This window comes from Rhinolophus sinicus, chromosome 5 (genome assembly GCF_057876585.1).
Source record: "Rhinolophus sinicus isolate RSI-liver-muscle chromosome 5, RSI-T2T, whole genome shotgun sequence".
In the NCBI taxonomy this organism is placed as follows: Eukaryota; Metazoa; Chordata; class Mammalia; order Chiroptera; family Rhinolophidae; genus Rhinolophus; species Rhinolophus sinicus.
Window position 1 is genome coordinate 80522761 of NC_142505.1, and position 20754 is coordinate 80543514.

A 20754-nucleotide genomic window follows, 5' to 3' on the forward strand; every position below is an offset into this window, starting at 1 on the left:
CTTTGTAATCACACACAAAAAAGTTGCAGTTGTTCTGTTGACATTCTAAATGCCTCTAAGTAAACATAATTTTCTTATTAGAAAAAAACTCATTTCCTAAACCTGTATTTTAACATAGAAAATGTTATCTACTGCACAAAACACAGTTATTCTTTTAAAACTTATTTTTAAGAAATCATTTATTTCACATGTAGTTACTTAAACCCTTAGGAATCATGGTTTGTTTGTTTGTTTGTTAAGTAGAAGCATGCCTTTTACAATGAGATCATTCATGATTTGTTCTTTGGAGGACTTTATTTTAATTAAGTTCTTCTTCAATTGGATGGTAACAAAGTTTAGGTTTGTTAGGATTATTTTTCAACAGCCAATCAGCTAGCCAAATCTATGGACAAAAGAAAAAAACCTTCAGTTAATAAATGTTAAATATTTTCTACAATATATATTACATCAATTTAAAACTTAAAACAGTTTTCAAAATCAGTTTATAAATGAAAGAAAATGACCATTAAAAAGTTAAACACAAGATGGTCATGGGGGTTTGAAAATTAATTTGGGGAACGTACAGAGGGATAGTGGATGGGGGGAGGGGGGTTCACACAGTGTGAGGGATATAAATGATAAACGTCTAAGTTTTGCTTTGTCTTGTGCACCTGAAACTAAAAAAAAAAAAAAAAGTTAAACAGTAAGTTTTACATTATGCAAATCAGAAAGGAAGAAGTAAAACTGTCCATTCACAGATGATATGCTCCTATATTTAAAAAAATCCCAAAGAATTCACAAGAAAGCTAATATAGCTAATAAATGAATTTGGCAAAGTTGTAGGTTACAAGATCAACACATAAAAATCAGTTGTGTTTCTATTCTATACAACAGCAATGAACAAACCACCCAAAAAGGAAATTAAGAAATCACTTTCATTTACAATAGCACTGAAAAAAAAAGTATCTAGGAATACATTTAACTAACTTGTATATTGAAAACTATAAAACATTGCTGAAATAAATGTAAAGATCTAAATAAATGGGAAGACATCTGTGCTAATGGATAAGAAAGACCTAATATTTTTAAGAGGTTAAGATGTCAATACTACCCAAAGTGATATGCAGATTCAACACAATCCCTATCAAATTTCAAACATTTTTGCAGAAATGGGAAAGTCAATCCTTAAATTTCTATGGAATTTCAAGGGGCTCTGAATAGCCAAAACCATCATGAAAAAAAAGAACAAAGTTGGAGGATTTTCTGACTTTGTTCTTCCCAATTTCAAAATCTTCTACAAAGCTACAACAATCGAAACAGTGTGGTACTGGCATACAGATAGACATATAAACCAATGGAACAAAATTGAGAGTCCAGAAATAAACCCTGACACATAGAAAAATTAATTCAAAATGGATCAACAACTGAAATATACCAGCTAAAATCATTAAAATCTTAAAAGAAAACATAGGAGTAAATCTTCATAACCTTGCATTTGACAATGGATTCTTAAATATGACACCAAAAGCATGAGTAACAAAATACAAAATAGATAAATTGGTTTTCATCAAAATTTTAAAACTTTTGTGCATCAAACGGCATTACAAGAAAGTGAAAAAACAACCTACAGAGGGGGAGAAAATATTTGCTGATCATATCTCATAAACGCATAAAGAACCCCTACAACTCAACAAAAACAAATAAACAAAACAATTAAAAAATGGGCAAAAAACTTTAATTTGAAAAGACCTTTCTCCAAGAAAATATACAAACGGCCAATAAGCATATGAAAAGATGCTCAACATCATTAGTTATTAGAGAAAAGCAAATCAAAACCACAATGACAAACTGTTTCACGTCTACTATAATAATAAAAATGAAAATAGAAAAGAACAAGTGTTGGCCAGGATGTAGAGAAATTGGAACTCTCATACATTGCTAGTGGGAATGTAAAAAGCAGTCACTGTGGAAAACAGTTTGGTGGTTCCTCAGAAAGCTAAACACAGCAATTCCACTCTTAGGTATATACCCCCAAAGAATTGAAAACAGATGTTGTACACCAATGTTCATGCAACATTAGTGTTTTTAACTTACATCTAATACTAATGTGGGTGGGGTGAAGTCGGAATTATACACATTGGTGACCCCGATGCAAACTGACATGGCCCTTTAAGAAAGAAGTATGATAGTATGTATCGTGACCTGAAAATATTTACAGTAGAAATGATAATGCAAAAAGAGGCAAGACAATTCGAAAAAAAGTAATTGAGAGGTTTAGAACTACCTGATTTAAAAATATATTATAAAGCTTTAGTAATTAAAGCCATGTGGTACTTTCAGTGAACAGAGATATAGATAAAAGAAACAGAAAAAAAAAATACAAAAATAAACCCAAATGCATGCAGGAATTTTAGTATATGTTAACAGTAGAATCTTAAATATATGAGGAAAGCATGGATTGTTCAATAAATGATTTTGTTTAATTAAGTAACCAAGTGGAAAATAAAATAAAATGTGGCTCCCTATGTCATTCTCTATAGCAAAATAAACTCCAGATGGTCAAAGGAGAGATAAAGGAGAGATAAAAAGTACTAGAAGGCAACATGAGAGAATGTTATTTATAATCTTAGAGCAGAAAATCTTTAAATATGACCAGAAACCTAGAAGCCATAAAAGAGCTCAATTCAACTAAATTAAAATTAAAATATATCGTGAAAATAGTCAAAAGACAAGTGATAAATTGAGAAAAGCTACTAAATCACAAAAGGTTAATTACAAAAGAAGCAAAAGAATGGAAAAGGTAATATAAGAAAAATAATATAACTATTAAAATAATCTCTATAAAATATATATTTAAATATAGCAACATTTATGGGATATTTGTTTACGTATAGTCATATAAAAATAAAGCCTGAGCAAAGGAAAGGATTAGAAAAAAATAACAATAGCAACTAATATTTGAGCACTTATGCACCAGACACTTTGACTAAGAATTTTACATGCATTTATACATTTAATCCTAACAATATCCCTACTAGGTAAATAGGTACTAATATATCTACCTTTTACTAATGAGAACAGAGAGACTCAGAGAGAGGTTAGGTGTCTGGAGTGAGAGTTGAATCCTGGCAAAATGTCTTCAGAGATCATGTTTAAGAAATGGAACCAAGGGTATCTTTTTCTTCTCTTTACATTTTTCAGTAGTTTCATGTTTCTTATAAATAAACATATTATTTTCACAATGAAAAAAAGTTATTAAAGAAATAACCTATCTTTTCTTTTTGGTAAGTGACAAAGCAGGAGAGATTAAATCTTTTGTCTTCCAAAGGGGATTTCCTTTGAGAATGGTGGTAACAGAGGCTAGACATATTATTTTGGTCGAGCTGGTACTGAAATAACCTTACCTGATTATCTCTGAGTCTTCAAAAGGGTGGGAGTACCTGTAAAGAAGGCCCTGGATAACATTGGGCCCTGGGCAACCATCCTAGGTCCTCCTACCTAACCATTCTCCCCCTAAATGAGCAACGTTGAGGCATCAAGGGATGTGAATAAATGTAACTTTTCTATTTAAAAACTTTAGATATCATGACAAACAAAATGTTGAACAACATTTAAATATATATGTACTTTTATTATTTGATTATATAAACTATACACTAAAACAATGCTCAGCAATTAAAGGATGAATAAATGAAAATGCATTTAGAAACAATGTGTTTTAAGAGTTAAAACACAAGAAAATAAGTAGTCAAAAGTCATACATAAAGTTTATATTAAAAAAGAAGTATATAAAATGAATAGGTTTTAAAACGATTCTCAAAACTTTCAGTTTCAAAGAATACGATATTTTAGATATGAAAACCATAGACAATTCATTCTTTAGTATGAATAAAAAGATTTCTTACATAAGGATCCGCTGGTTTTTGCTTACAAAGCTCTGTAAGTCCTTCAAGTAGAGTTGGTGTTACATATAAATTTAAATAGTCCTTAGCAGCTTGTCCAACTGGAATGGGTTCAACAATCACTGAAAATACAAATGTATTCCCATTAAAGCTAACATAAATGATGAAATATTACACAGTCACTCAAAAGGATAGCTTCAAAGCAATTTTAATGGCATGAGAAATGCTTGAAGTTTTTAAGGGAACAGAAGTAGTTACATAGCATAATAATTTGTTCAAAAATACACAAGCATACACAAAAAATAGTAAGACTACTTAAGACTGGCAAGAAACTTATCAAAATACTAATAATGATTCTGATTGTTTTCTTTTTTCTTTTATTAAACTTTATTGGGGTGACAATTGTTAGTAGTTACATAGAGTTCAGGTGTACAATTCTGTAATACCTCATTTATGCATCACACTGTGTGTTCACCACCCAGAGTCAGTTCTCTTTCCATCACCATATATTTTGATCGCCTTCACACACAGCTGCCATCCCTCTCCCCCCTTACCCTCTGGTAACCACTAAACTCTTGTCTGTGCCTATGAGTTATTATTTCTTTACTTGGTTGTCTTGTTCTTTTGTTGTTTTTCAGTTTTACATGCCACGTATCAGTGAATCATATGGTTCTTGGATTCTGATTGTTTTCAACTATATTCTTTTCTGCATTTCCATTTCCATGTTTTTTACAGTGAATATTATAACAATGTTATAAAAAAAGAAAATATTAATGAATATGTAAAATCGGAAATTAATTTCAACAATTCTTGCCAACAAAATGGCAGGCACTTTGCAAAGTGGTACAGATACAACAGTGAATTAGACATAGTTTTTGCTCTTCTAGACTACTGAATATACACATAAAATCTATGTCTGTCTATATAACATGTAGACATGTTATATATTCCTGCTCTTATTTTTCAGGGTTTTAAACAAATTATATAACTTTTGGGAAATTTTTGTCTTTTCAGCCTTATTTGAACTCTATGTAGGTAAACCAGATTTGCAATACAACACAAAATATATTTTATAAATATTTTATAAGTCTTATTAGGTCTTTTGAGGTTGATCTCCATCAGTGTGTTGCCTTTGATAAAGATGAGAAAGGGAAGCTACTGGTCCCAGGTCCAAATCCTCAATGGCCCAAGAGAAAGAAGGGTGGGAGGATAGATTTCTGTATGACTAGTGTACAGGCTCAGTCTCAATGAGACTAGGACTAATAATGGGAGTCCTTTGCCAGGACATCAGGAAAAACTGGAAGAAGCCACAGGTCTTCAGTAAAAGGTTTCTCTATCATTCTCATTATAGCACACCCTTCATATAATTATTGTTTAATTTTGATTATATAAATGTGTCATCTGTCTCTTTTACTTCATAAGTTCCATGAAAGTTAAGACCATGTTTATCATATTCACTGTTGCCTGTGCCCAGGCCCTCTATAGTATTTTAAAAATGAAAATCTGATTATGTCACTCCCATCCTTAAAATGCTTCACTGGCTCTTCATTGCATTTATAGTCAAGACAGAATGCCACACCATAGCCCATAAGACCATGTGACTTCTACTTACTTCCACAGCCTCATCTTATGTTTCTTTTACCCCTGATCTTTTAGTTTATAGAATGTGCCATGTTCTTTCCTGCTCATGACTTGAGCAAATGCTGTTTCTTCCACAAGAATGTTCTTTCTTCTCTTTGTTCTGGTTAACCACTACTTATCCCTTGGATCTCAGCTAAAAAATCACTTCCTCAGTCACTTAAAGTCTATCATGATACCCTACAAGTGCCTTGTGCAGCACTTAACATACAATAACTATTCAATGATTTGGGTCATTATGGTTTACAGGCTACCTTTCAAACACTAGACTGTAAAATCCATGGGAGCACAGACCTGATCTATTTTTTGTAATTTATTTTTTAAGTTTTGAGGTATAATTTCCATATCATAAAATTCACCCATTGAAGTACACAATTGTTTTTTTTAATTTATTGGGGTGACAATTGTTAGTGAGATTACATAGATTTCAGGTGTACAATTCTGTATTACATCATCTATAAGTCCCATTGTGTGTTCACCACCCAGTCAGTTGATGACAGCCATTCTGACTGGGGTGAGGTGATATCTCATTGTGGTTTTTATTTGCATTTCTCTGATGATTAGTGATGTTGAGCATTTTTTCATATGTCTATTTGCCATTTGTATGTCCTCTTTGGAGAAATGTCTCTTCAGGTCCTCTGCCCACTTTTCAATTTGGGTTGTTTGTTTTTCTGTTGTTGAGTTGCATGAGTTCCTTGTATATTTTGGATATTAGCCCCTTATCGGAGGCACTGTTTGCAAAAATCTTCTCCCATTCAGTTGGGTGCCTCTTTATTTGTCGATGGTTTCTTTTGCTGTGCAGAAGCTTTTAAGTTTCATATAGTCCCATTTGTTTATTTTAGCTTTTACTTCCCTTGCCTTTGGAGTCAAATTCATAAAATGCTCTTTGAACCCAAGGTCCATAAGTTTAGTACCTATGTTTTCTTCTATGCAGGTTATTGTTTCAGGTCTTATGCTTTAGTCTTTGATCCATTTTGAATTAATTTTGGTACATGGTGACAGATAGCAGTCCAGTTCATTCTTTTGCACGTGGCTATCCAATTCTCCCAGCACCATTTATTGAAGAGGCTGTCTTTCCTCCATTGTATGATTTTAGCTTCTTTGTCAAAAATTATCTGTCCATATTTATGTGGTTTTATTTCTGGGTTCTCAATTCTATTCCATTGGTCTATGTGTCTGTTTTTTTTGCCAATACCATGCTGTTTTGATTATTGTAGCCCTGTAGTACAAGCTAAAGTCAGGGAGTGTGATACCTCCAGCATTGTTCTTTTTTCTTAAGATTGCTTTGGCTATTCAGGGTCTTTTGTGGTTCCAAACAAATCTGATGATTTTTGTTCTATTTCTTTAAAAAATGCCGTTGGGATTTTGATGGGGATTGCATTAAATCTGTATATTGCTTTGGGTAATATGGCCGTTTTAACTATGTTGATTCTTCCAATCCATGAGCACGGAATGTCTTTCCATTTCTTTGTGTCTTCTTCAATTTCTTTCAAAAATGTCTTATAGTTTTCAGCATATAGGCCCTTCATATCCTTGGTTAAGTTTATTCCTAGGTATTTTATTCTTTTTGCTGCAATTGCAAAAGGAATTGTTTTTGTATTTCTTTTTCTGAGATTTTACTGTTAGTATATAGGAATGCAATGGACTTTTGTACGTTGATTTTGTAGCCAGCAACTTTACTGTATTCGTTGATTGTTTCCAATAGCTTTTTGGTGGAGTCTTTAGGGTTTTCTATATATAGCATCATGTCATCTGCAAAGAGTGATAATTCAACTTCTTCATTCCCAATTTGGATGCTTTTTATTTCTTTCTCTTGCCTGATTGCTCTGGCAAGGACTTCCAACACTATGTTGAAAAGCAGAGGTGATAGGGGACAGCCCTGTCGTGTTCCTGAATGTAGAGCAAAGGGCTTCAGTTTTTCACCATTAATTATGAGATTAGCAGAGGGCTTGTCATATATGGCCTTTATTATGTTAAGGTATTTTCCTTCTATACCTATTTTATTAAGTGTTTTAATCATAAATGGATGTTGTATCTTGTCAAATGCTTTTTCTGCATCAATTGATATAATCATGATTTTTGTCCTTTATTTTGTTTATGTGATGTATCACATTGATGGATTTGCGGATGTTGAACCATCCTTGTGCCCCAGGGATAAACCCCACTTGGTCGTGATGAATAATCTTTTTAATGCATTGTTGTATTTGATTTGCTAGAATTTTGTTTAGGATTTTTGCATCTGTATTCATCAGAGATATTGGTCTGTAGTTTTCTTTTTTTTGCGTTGTCCTCACCAGGTTTTGGTATCAGGGTAATGTTGGCCTTATAAAATGAGTTAGGGAGTACTGTCTCTTCTTCAATTCTTTGGAAGAGTTTGAGCAGGATTGGTATTAGATCCTCTTTGAAGGTTTGGTAGAATTCACTAGTAAAGCCATCTGGACTTTTGCCTTTGGGAAGGCTTTGGATGACTGATTCAATTTCGTTACTGGTGATTGGTCTGTTTAGATTTTTCAGTTCTTCATGGTTCAGCCTTGGAAGGCTATATGTTTCTAAGAACTTGTTCATTTCTTCTAGGTTATTGAATTTGGTGGCATATAGTCCTTCATAGTATTCTTGGATGATCCTTTGTATTTCTGTGGTGACCGTGATAACTTCCCCTTTCTCATTTCTGATTTTGAATTTTAAATGCTTTTGTTAATTAGTGTCTTCTCTCTTTTTATCTTAGTGAGTCTAGCCAAGGGTTTGTCAATTTTGTTAATCTTTTCAAAGAACCAGCTCTTTGTCACATTAATTTTCTATTGTCTTTTTGTTCTCTATTTCATTTAGTTCTGCTCTGATTTTTGTTATTTCCTTTCTTCTGCTGACCTTGGGTTTCATTTGTTCTTTTTCTAGTTCTGTAAGGTGTAACATGAGGTTATTTATTTGGGATTTTTCTTGTTTCTTGAGATAGGCCTGTAATGATATAAATTTCCCTCTTAAAACTGTTTTTGCTGCATCCCCAAAATTTTGGTAGGATGTATTTTCATTGTTATTTGTTTCTATGTATCTTTTGATCTCTCCTCTAATTTCTTCTTTGACCTGGTCGTTCTTTAAAAGTATGTTGTTTCATCTCCATGTATTTGTGTTTTTTCCTGCTTTCTTTTTGCAGTTGATATCCAATTTCAAAGCCTTGTGATCAGAGAATATGCTTGGTATGATTTCAATTTTCTTAAATTTGCTGAGGGTCTCTAATTGATTTTTAATAAACGTTTAGTCGCACAATCACCGTAATCCAGTTTTAGAACACTTCAATCACTCCAAAAATGTTTCCTTGTGCCCATTTGCAATTTCCTGCTCCCATATCCACTCCCTGGCAACCACTGAGCTTTTTTCTGTTTCTAAAAATTTGCCTTTTCTGGGCATTTCATATAAATGGATATTATATGTGGTCTTTTGTGCCTGGATTCTTTCACCTAGCATAATGTTTTGAGGTTCATCCATGTTGTAGCATGTATAAGTAGTTTGTTCCTTTTAAGTAGTATTCCATTGTATGGCTATACTAAATTTTGTTTACCCACTGATGTGCAGTTGGATTGTTTTCAGTTTTTGGCTATGTTAAATAGTGCTGCTATACAGGTTCACATGTGTCATTATGTAGATGGAGGTTTTCATTTCTCTTGAGTGAGCAGATTCCCCTAGGACTAGAACTGCTAGTGGAGTTACCTGGTAAGTTTAACATTTTAAGAAATTGCCAAACTTTTCCAAAATGACTAACATTTTACAGTAATATAAGAAGATCCCAGAAATGCTATATCCTTACTATTGTTTATGGCCATTCTAGTGCATATGCCATGGTATCTCATTGTGGTTTTAATTTGCATTTATCCAATGATTACATTGAGCACTTCATGTGCAGATTAGCCATTCATATATCTTTTTACAAAATGCTTACTCAAAATTTTGCCCAGCTTTCTTTTTTTTAAGTCTTTTTTTTTTAAATAAATTTTATTGGGAAATATTGGGGAACAGTGTGTTTCTCCAGGGCCCATCAACTCCAAGTTGTTGTCCTTCAATCTAGTTGTGCAGGGCGCATCTCAGCTCCAAGTCCAGTCGCTGTTTTCAATCTTAGCTGCAGGGGGCACAGCCCACTATCCCATGCTCAAACCGGCAACCTTGTTATTGAGAGCCCACGGTCTAACCAACTGAGCCATCCAGCCACCCCTCCAGAAGCTCAGCAGCAGCTCATTGTCTTCAATCTAGTTGTGGAGGGTGCAGCTCAATGGCCCACGTAGGAATCGAACTGCAACGCTGTTGTTCACAGCTCATGCTCTAACCCACTGAGCCATCCAGCAGTCCTTGCCCAGCTTTTAATTGAGTTGTTTCTCTTATTACTGAGTTATAAGAGTTCTTTGTACTCTAGATACAAGTGCTTTATCTGATATATGATTTGCAAATATTTTCTCCCAGTCTGTGGCTTATAGTTTCATATTAATAATAATAGCTTTTGAAGCACAAAGGCTGTGTTTTTTTTGGAGTTTTCTTTGGAATTTTAATGGAAATGATTCATACTAACATAGACTTCAATAAAATCAGTGATTGTATTTCAATCAAAACCTAAGGAGTCCTCCCAAAAGGAAAAGAAATATAAAGAAGGAAGAAAAAAAGAAACCCTGTAAAATAGAAAATGGGGATAATAATTGGGGAAGTCCATATTTTAAAGCCACTAGGAAGCAAACTGTATATTGTGTTTTGCTCAAAAGGCTTCTAATTTTGATGTAGTCCAATTTATCAATATTTTCTTTTATGGATCATGCTTTTGGTATCATATGTAAGAACTCTTTATCCAACTCAAGTTCATGAAGATATTTTTCCTGTTTTCTTCTACATGCTTTTAGCTTTTATGCTTAGGTCTATGATCTATGTTGAGTTAAATTTTGTGTATGGTGTGAAACAAGAGTCTAAGTTCTTCTTCTTCTTTTTTTTTTTTTTGCATGTAGATATCTATAATAATTGTCCCAGCATCATTTGTTGAAAAGACCACCCTTTCCCATCAAATTGTCTAGGCACTTTTGTCAAAAATCAATTGACCATAAATGCAAGGATTTATTTCTAGATTCTCAATTCTGCTCCGTTGATTTACATGTCTATCCTTATGTCAGTACCACACGGTCTTACTTATTGTAGCTTCACAGCAAGTTTTGAAATCAGGTTAGTGGAAGTAACCCAACTTTGTCCTTCTTTTTAAAAATTGTTTTAGCTCTTCTAGATCTTTTGCAATTCCACACAAATTTTAGAATCAGCTTGTCAATTTCTACATAAATGCATGAATGAACTCTGTTAGGAACTGCATTAAATTTACTGATCAATTTAGAGAGAAATGCCGTCTTGACAACATTGACTCTCCTGATCCATAAACATGGGATGCCTACTTATTTAGATATTCTGTAATTTCTCTCAGCAATATTTTGTGCTTTTCAGTATAGAAGAACTGCACTTCTTTTGTTAAATTTATTCCTAAATATTTTATTGTTTTTGATGGTACTGTGAATGAAATTATTTCCTTAACTTCATTTTTGAATTATCTATTTCTACCTCATTTATTTTTGCTAACCATTTATTATTAGTTTCAGGCACCTAGGGCTACACGAATTAATGAGAGAATAATGAGTGTTTCCACATTTCTTACATAGATGAATTTTCACTGCACTTTATTAATGCTTTTTAATTATATTTATAATTTATATATTGCATTGTATATTTATTTTTATAGACTTTTAAAATATGAGCATCTTGACAGCAGCAACATCTTCTTGTCTTTATATTTATTAAGCTGGTAAATTTATTGAATGATGGAATATAACAAAGCTTTGAATTAGCCAAACCTACTTAAAAAGGGAAGAGCACTACTTTTTTCAAGGGTTAGGAACATATCTTTGAGTATCTTTATAACTTGCTTTAGCTACTCATCATATAGTGTTTCGCACATAGTTCTTGACTGACTGCTAAACAAGACCGAGCTCATACCACAGGCTCTGAGAACTTTAAATAACTTCATATTTCCACAGCAGTAGATAATTAATAGTTTATATTTATAGAGGATTAATTAATGAGTAAAATCAAAAGCAATCTAAAATAACAGTTTAGGGATATAACCCAATGAGTTCCAGATAGATCTTCTACTTAAGATAAAGTGAGTTTGTATCCTATTTTAGTTAAAAGCTAGAGGAAAAGTCTAATTCACTACTAGAACTAAACCTAAAGCGCTACCACATTAAAAAGAATCTCATGTTTGAGATGTGCTTCAAACTGATATGGAAGCAGGAGAAATAGGAGTAGGGGTTATAGATGAAATAAGACTGATCACAATTGTGGAAATTAGTTGATTAGAGATTTATTATACTATTCAGTCTACTTTTGTGTATGTTTGAAGTTTTCCACAGTAAACAGTCCTGAAGAAAAAGATTATCTTAATGAAATGGATCTATGGCAGAAATTAAGATCAGTAAAAATAAATAGACAGGGGCCGGCCCAGTGGCTCAGGCGGTTAGAGCTCCATGCTCCTAACTCAGAAGGCTGCCAGTTCGATTCCCACATGGGTCAGTGGGCTCTCAACCACAAGGTTGCCAGTTCAATTCCTTGAGTCCCGCAAGGGATGGTGGGCAGCGCCTCCTGCAACTAAAATTGAACACGGCACCTTGAGCTGAGCTGCCGCTGAGCTCCCGGATGGCTCAGTTGGTTGGAGCATGTCCTCTCAACCACAAGGTTGCCGGTTCGACTCCCGCAAGGGATGGTGGGCTGTGCCCTCTGCAACTAGCAACGGGTAACTAGACCTGGAGCTGAGCTTCACCCTCCAAAACTAAGACTGAAAGAACAACAACTTGAAGCTGAACAGCACCCTCCACAACTAAGATTGAAAGGACAACAACTTGACTTGGAAAAAAGTCCTGGAAGTACACACTGTTGCCCAATAAAGTCCTGTTCAAAAAAAAAAAAAGTAGGCAAACCCTTTTGTATACAAGTATCTACAAAACAGTTTTTGTTTGTTTAAGAATCAGGACTTTTAAATCTCCAAGACAGTTTTCAGTTTTGAGTACATCTTCTGTAGAAAATACTAAGGAATAGGTCTAAAGGAGTTAGAGAAAAGTAACATGCAAAAAAAAATTCAAAACTACCCGATGCTTTCCATTTTTTTCTTTATAATGAAAATCCCCAAATTTTCTTTCTGCTCTAAAATACTGAAAACAAACTAAAAATCTCAGTGTTGTCCTTATTATGCCCACTTCTAAAAGATTTACAACCTCTATAACAGGATGAAAACAAAAAAAAGGCCTGAGAATTATTAATTTCACAAGTACATGAGTGTCAGGAAATAGTAAACTGTTAGAGAAAATGGTAAATCAATCATAATTTCTGAGGGAGATTCTTTTTTCATGTGTAACAAACTTCACTGATGCATTTAGGATAACCAAAAGGAATTATGTAACACAGAAGAGAAACCCTAAATACATCTCGTCCAAGAGAAAAGAAAAAAAAAAGTAAACTCTCCTCAAAAGATTTCCTAGAAGGCACAATTTAGTTGTGAGGGAAATGTTGAGTTTTCCATTCTTGGTTTCCAGTTTTTAAGTAACTACAACTTGAAAGTATGAAAAAAATATTGGAGAAAAACCCTGTTATCTTTCTTCCAATCTACATCCCAAAATAAAAGAAAAAGCAAATAATAAGGAGATAAAATTGACTAATTAGTCATCTGTAACTCACCGCCAGGAAACATGAATCGAATTTCTCTTTCTGCTGTGGCAAAATCATTACTCCCATGAAGTGCATTCCTTAGGTCATCTGTGCCATAAACTGCCCTTAGACTAAAAAGCAAGTTAGAGATGATGACCATCCAACCTGACATCCTTTTTTTACTTTTTACATATGCATTCTACTTAGGTATTTTACAGAAGCACTGCCACTTCTCACATATGGAGGTGTTAAGCTATTTTGAATTTAAGTTTAAATCTACCAAGATGAGGGTCAAATATATTTAAATCTACAGGAGGAATACACTGGGAAAATAGAAGTTGTCTCGGTGAAAAAAAGGTGCTGTTTTGTGAGAAGTGAAAAAGCAAGGTATTCAAAAGTGCAAGAACTTAATGTCCTCTGGCTTCCTGACGTTAATGATAGTGCTGAAAATCTGGATTTCTGGTCCTGTGTTAATATTCTTTTAAAATACCATACCAATTTCCCATGAAAAATCCTACTGCAACAGCAGTTTAATTCCAGGATGAGAGAGTAAGGTTAACCAACCACAAAGCATTCTCTGAGGCCTTCTGTTGTACTGGTATTAAGATAGACATTTAATAGTTAAAACATGAAATGGACCTCTCCACCCCTTCACCCTGCCCCCACATACAGAAACAGTGGATTTAGGAAAACTTTCAAATGAAAGGAAATTCCTATTACAATGAATTCAGATTTTTTTCATTTTCATAGTTGTATTCTATTTTTCCCCTAAAAAAGTTACCTGTCTGGATGTGTCTCCTTAGCTACTAAGCTATTACTTGGTCCCAAAAGTTCTTTCCAGTAAGAGATGGCTTTATGTCTAGCTAATATCATGGCAACAAGTGGTCCAGAACTCATGTAAGCTGTTAAATTGGGGAAAAACATTTTCCCGTACTCTTCCACATAAAAGTTACTACATTGCTCAGGGCTGAGATGTAGTTTTCTTCTCTATAAGAGAAACAAAGTCAACGAAAGCATTTAAAATTCAATAATACCTCAGTTCAATAATACCTCATTAAGTCATTAAAACTTGAAATTAGTGCCAATCTGATTATACACTTAAGATTTACTTTTGTATTATGAGGAAAGGGTGAGATAAGAAAATTGCAGGCTATAAATAAAATTATAAGAATTATTTAACCTATTTAAGAAAAACTATTCCTGTTTAGCAGCCTCCTTCAACATATGGTTTGTTAATGACAAATTCATCATATCTCCTTTTTAAAGTAAAAAAACTCCAACCATCAATATTTTTTTGGTATGTACATTAAAGTAACAAAACCAGACTTTAGAATTTTCCAAATTCATCTTTTCCTATCTATTTGTGGCATTTTCCTATTTATTGTGAAATTTTCCTACATTATTTTAGGGAGCTGATCTCATTGTGGTACTGAGAAATAACATGCAGTATAATAATGCAGTAAACAAGATTTTCACTTGAACATGAAAGCTGTGTATTCTTTTTTTTGTTGTTGTTTAAGGAGGACACAGCTCACAGTGGCCGATATAGGGATTGAACCAGCAACCTTGGTGATACCAGCACCATGCTCTAACCAACTGAGCTAACCGGCAACCCCAAAAGCTGTGTATTCTTTATTCCGTTTCTGCCATAAATACATTGATTCGCTGTGATCTTAAGAAAAATTAGGGGCCGGCCCAGTGGCTCAGGTGGTTGGAGCGCCGTGCTCCTATTGCCGAGGTCGCCGGTTTGATTCCCACATGGGCCAGTGAGCTGTGACCTCTACAGCTAAGATTGTGAACAATAGCTCTCCCTGGAGCTGGGCTGCCACGAGCAGTCGGAGGTTGGCATGGACTGCTGTGTGCTACCATGGGCTACCGTGTGCCACCATGAGTGGCCGGTGGCCAGCGTGAGCTGCCAGCAACCGGTGAGAGCTGCCGTGAGCTGCTATGAGCGGCCGACCAATAACCGACTGCCTCAGCTGGGGGAGCGCAAGGCTCATAATACCAGCATGGGCCAGGGAGCTGTGTCCTACACAACTAGACTGAGAAACAACAGCTTGAACTGGAGTGGAGTGGGGAAACGGAAGAAAGGGGGTAAAAAAAAAAGAAAAATTAGTTGGCATTAAGTTTCTCAATTTGAAAGATTATGAAATGTTTTGGACAAATAAATGTTATTTTCTTCACAAATGAGAGACTATGTGAATGAATCATTAAATTTTAAAAATCATAGAAGCTGAGTCAGTCATTCTTCCAATTGGAAAGCATCATACTTTCCCTAAAAGCAGTTAGTGAATGCTTTTTAAAAAAATCATACATTACTACTGTTTTTTAATTCCACTAAAGATAGATCATGAGGATAAAGGCTCAAAATAGAATAGAGGGGTTCAAAGTACAAGGAGACATCAAGGAAGACTTCTGGCTTGGAATAAGGATGATGAGACATGGAGATAATAAGTCTCAAGATGAAGGCTACATGTAATAGGCAGAAATCCATCTTTCTAAAATGGGTTAGAATTGACCTATCTCTTAATTAAAGTCCCTTCTGAAACTATCATTGTGTCCTCAGGTTTCAGAAACTTGGTAAAATTGCTTGGTTTGGAGCAAGCGATATAAACTGCCCAGAGCAAGAAGCATGGAAAGATGCTTCCTTACCTAGGTGGGTCAGTCAGAGCATTGCATGAACATTTCTACTGGACAAGGATAACACTCTCGCCAGTCAAGAACCAGTTACTATTAAAAAAAAAAAAAAAACAGTTCCAACATCTGGTCTCATACTGAAATTCATATAGTCAAGAAATAGAACAAATTTGAGAAGTTACAAATAGGTTTAATATAATCCTTGATTCTATTATTTAAAATTAGGACATGCTAGTATTTGTGATTCTTATGCATATTGGTGTTGGTTTTGTTGTTGTTGTTGTTGTTGTTGCTGGGTTAAAAAGTAAAAATCTCTTCTGTTGCAATATAAGCCCTTATCTGACACATGCCTCTCAACAAACGGGAAGCTTCCTTCTCAGGTATGCTAGCTAATGCAGCACAATTATAAAAATTAAGGGCTCATCTTAAACTAAAGTTAATACTGAATCAAGGATTTCCTTGGTTACTTTAAAATTAGATCAGGTAAAGTTTTTTGGAATTTAGATGAAGAGTTTCACAAAGAGAAGCAATAATATTAAGTAATAACAGAAAGGAACAATTAGCTTGTAACAAAGTAAAGACTGCCACCTACTGAAAGGATATATCATTTTTCAGGTTTTCCCTAGATGGGACAAGAAAGCCTCAAGTTCAATGGACTCCCAACTAAAATAAAGCCTACTTTAAAAGCATACTATACAAAGGACAAATATTATATGTTTCCACTTACATGAGATATCTGGAATAGTCAAAATCATAGTGATAGAAAGTAGAATACTGGTTACCAGGGGCTGGGAAGAGGGATAAACAGAGAGAGAGTGTTTAATGGGTACATAGTTTCAGTTTGAGATGATGTAAAAGTTCTAGAAATGGATGGTGGTGATGGTTTCACAACTATGGGAATGTACTTAGTTCCACTGAACTCTACACCTAAAAGTGGTTCAACTGGTTAAGTTGCATGTATTTTACCACAATTAAAACCAAAAAAAAGCACACAATACATCAAGGCCTTCTTTGGTCTGAAATTTATTGCTCACTAGGTAAAATGCAAAATGTTAGCATTTATATTAAATTTCATTTATGATTAACACTACCACTTAAGTATGTCACTAATTCTTTTTAAAATATGGACTTTTTAAAACATAAATAGGTTATCTTATTCATATACTTCATTTAATTTTTTTTCTAAAATTAAGGAATAATACACTTATAGGGTTAAAAAGTTCAAAGCAATATAAAAAGATACGTGCTGAAAAATCTCATTCCCATCCCTGTCCATGTACTATTCTTGCCCTCAATAGGCAAACATTTTTTAATGCTTATTTATCCTAGTGTTTCATTTTGCAAATATTAGCAAACATGAATATATATTACTTTTTTATTTCTATCACAAAAGATTGCTACACACTACTCTACATTTGTTTTTCCATAACAGGGCACCGAAAGGTTCCTTATTCTTTTTACAGTTAGTTGCACAGTATTCAATTTGGTGGCTTTGCCAGGGTTGATTTAACCGTTCTGCTAATACTGGAATGTTTTCAATCTTTTGCTGGTAAATAAACAATGCTGCAAAAAGTAACCTGTATATATGTCACTTGATATTAATACACAGATTATGGGTGGAATTCCCAGAAGTAGGACTGCTGGGTCAAAGGGTAAATAAATACATCTGTAATACTGATAAATCATTGTCAGGTTCCTTTCTATGGGGGTTGTGCCATTCACTTTTACAATTTTGCCATATACCGCAGTAGCTCAGTGTCACTTTAATTTGTTTTTTTCCCCACTTATTGAGAATCTTTTCATATTTTCAAGAAGCATCTGTTTTCTTTTTCTCTGATCCTCCATATGTTCTGCCCATTTTCAAAGGAATTTTTATCTTTTTCTAGGAGTTCTTTATATATTAGGGAGATTAGCCCTCTGTCTGCAATATGAATTGCAAATCTTTTTTCCAAGTTTGTCATTTGTATTTTGACTTTGCTTATAGTTTTTATTTGGCCATGCAGAACTTTTTTAAGTTTATAATCTTATTAATCTTTTCTTTCATAGTTCCTAGACTAAGTCATAATAAAAAAGGCTGTCCTATTCCAAGAATAAAGAAACTCATCCATCTTTTATTCTAGAATTTGTATGGTTTAATTTTTTAATATTTAAAATTCCAATCCATTTGAAGTTTATCCCGGAATAATATAGTATCATACTTGAATACAACTTTTTTTTAATGGCTACCTAGTTTTCCTAACAACATTCATTAAAAAGTTCATTTTTACCTGGGTTTTTTAATGACTATATTAAATGTTTTCTTATAATTTCCTGTAAATTTTTCCTTACATTTTCTTGTACCATCCTTACCCTCAGCCTCCACCTATCCTAAGTTCAACCAAAATCCCATCTTTCCTAAAGACTGAAATTTTCTCTTTTTTATTTTTTAAAACACTGATTAAATAAGTAATATAACCCTACATAAGAGACTAAAAACCAAAATTTCAAATCAGGATGGTACAAAAAAGGAAGATTAAATATACTCAATTCGATTTGATAATCTTTATTCTTTTTACATTCATTTTCAAACCTCTACCAACTGCAGAACAAGCGTAAGGCTTAAAACATTAAATGTTTGTAATAAAGGAAAAGAATTCAAAAGTCTTAAAGTCCATCAATAGAGGACCAAATAAACAAATTGTGGTTCATCCACACAGGGGTATATGACACAAAAGTTAGGAAGAATGAGCTGCATTCAAATGTAATGATCTGAAATTGCTATCTGAGGGACTTTGTAAACGGGGTCAAGGGTGGGGCATTGTCCTATTTTATGGGGGAAAATGTCTGGGAATACATAGAAAAATCCTGGAAGAACAGAAAGTATTAAGTTTTTGCCTCTCTCTGGAGACTGGGATGTGGTGTGGGTGAGGACAAGTGGAGGGAAAAGGAATTTTATTTTGCATTTTATACACTTTTTTTTTTTTTTTAAAGATTTTATTGGGGAAGGGGAACAGGACTTTATTGGGGAACAATGGTCAAATTGTTGTCCTTTCAATCTTAGTTGTGGGGGGTTATGTTCAGCTTCAAGTTGTTGTTCTTTCAGTCTTAGTTGTGGAGGGCGCAGCTCAGCTCCAGGTCCAGTTGCCGTTGCTAGTTGCAGGGGGCACAGCCCACCATCCCTTGCGGGAGTCGAACCGGCAACCTTGTGGTTTGAGAGGACGCACTCCAACCAACTGAGCCATCCGGGAGCTCAGCGGCAGCTCAGCTCAAGGTGCTGTGTTCAATCTTAGTTGCAGGGGGCAGAGCCCACCATCCCTTGCGGGACTCGAGGAATTGAACTGGCAACCTTGTGGTTGAGCCCACAGGCCCATGTGGGAATCGAACCGTCAGCCTTCGGAGTTAGGAGCACGGAGCTCTAACCGCCTGAGCCACCGGGCCGGCCCCCATTTTATACACTTTTGAAGTGTGACAAAACTTTTAAATACTATCACACATAACTTTTATAGTTAGAAGAATAAACCTAAATTTAATGCTAAATTAATGCTAATACATAAACATTGAAAAAAAGGATCAATGAGAGAAAAGAACACAATGATCATGCCCAGAAGTTACCTGAACAATGGTGAATCCAGATCTGAGAATAATATCTTGTATCTCCTCCTCTTTGTCAACAATATCTGGTTTGATAATGGCCAGAGTTTTTTCTACATATATCTGAGGTGGGGGCATCGACAGCTCCATTGTGGGTTTTCAGGGTATAATTTAAGAGTCTTGACAGGTACCAACTGCAATGATATGCAATCCCAACCTCAAATTTAATGTAATTATGATTAAGAACAGCATTATTAGTCGCTTGATTTTATTCATTTATATAAACTCAGAAACTGCAATCTTTTTCTATAAGCAGTGTCTGAATACAGGCATACCTCGAAGATATTGCAGGTTCTGTCTCGATCGCAGTAAAGCGAGTGGTTCTCTATTTGATGGTGGAGAGTCTTGCCTTCAGTTTGTAAAACACGCAATACCTGCGAATCGCATAAAGCGCAATAAAATGAGGTATGACTGTAATACGATTTCTATTCTGCGCGTAAACTGTGCCTTGGGTTTTCCTAAACATTTTCATGAAGGTGGAGAGGCCCCAGGGCAATCCCAAGGCCTGGGACTCGCGCAGACTCTAAGGCAGCAGCTGGAGGCAGGTTGGCAACTCTCCGCGATTCTCCAGCTGCAGGTTGAGCGGCCCCGCCCCACCCCGCCCCGCCTCGCCCCGCCGGGACGGCTATTGCATAGGGTCAGGTCTGGTTGGAAAGTAGGATCCCTAAGTCCCTGGACCTCTCCCGGCTGCACCCGCAGATTCCGAGTCCGACCTTCCGTGGAGTACTCACCTCAGCACTCACTCCTCTGGTGCGACCGCAACTTATTGCTAGGAGACCCGAAGCCCAGGTGGGGGACGGTGGCTGCAGAGGGCCAATCCCAGCAGCGTTACTTCACAGCCTCTTACCGGTTCCTTTCAATCATGAAAGGGAGCCAGCCACCGGTAGTTTTATTCCCCTTAAGAATCTTAGAGCACTAGACGTTTTCTTACATTTTCCTCATAATTTATCTTATTTCACCCTCCTCCTCATTTTAAGGATGCTTCAATTATCTCCATTTTATAAATGATGAGACAAATCATAATCACCCCCTCCTCACCCCACCCCATCATTTTCCAGACAATATAAGTAAGAAAACCCATGTCAAATATCTTCATTTCACCAGATGATGCTATCCCCTCTATTCCCAGCTTCTGTAATCATTAAAAAGCAGTCTTCAACTTGTGGTATAACATTTATTTATAGAGCAGTAATAAGAGGTTTAAGCTAGTTACCTCTAAATTAAGCCTATGGAACAAAAAGATATGGGCAACATTTATGGT

General features: G+C 35.0%; 1 protein-coding gene across 1 annotated transcript; it reads right to left on the minus strand.

The window, feature by feature from the left end:
• Nucleotides 1-161: 161 nt before the first annotated feature.
• NME5 (NME/NM23 family member 5) lies at nucleotides 162-20313 on the minus strand. Its single transcript, XM_019740199.3, has 7 exons — nucleotides 20225-20313; nucleotides 19769-19867; nucleotides 19455-19627; nucleotides 14008-14213; nucleotides 13257-13357; nucleotides 3885-4003; nucleotides 162-382 (listed from the first exon to the last, which is right to left on the minus strand). Exons 3-7 carry the CDS (start codon nucleotides 19581-19583, stop codon nucleotides 299-301), a joined length of 639 nt encoding a protein of 212 aa, XP_019595758.1. The 5' UTR covers nucleotides 19584-19627; nucleotides 19769-19867; nucleotides 20225-20313; the 3' UTR covers nucleotides 162-298.
• Between the last annotated feature and the right edge of the window lie 441 nt (nucleotides 20314-20754).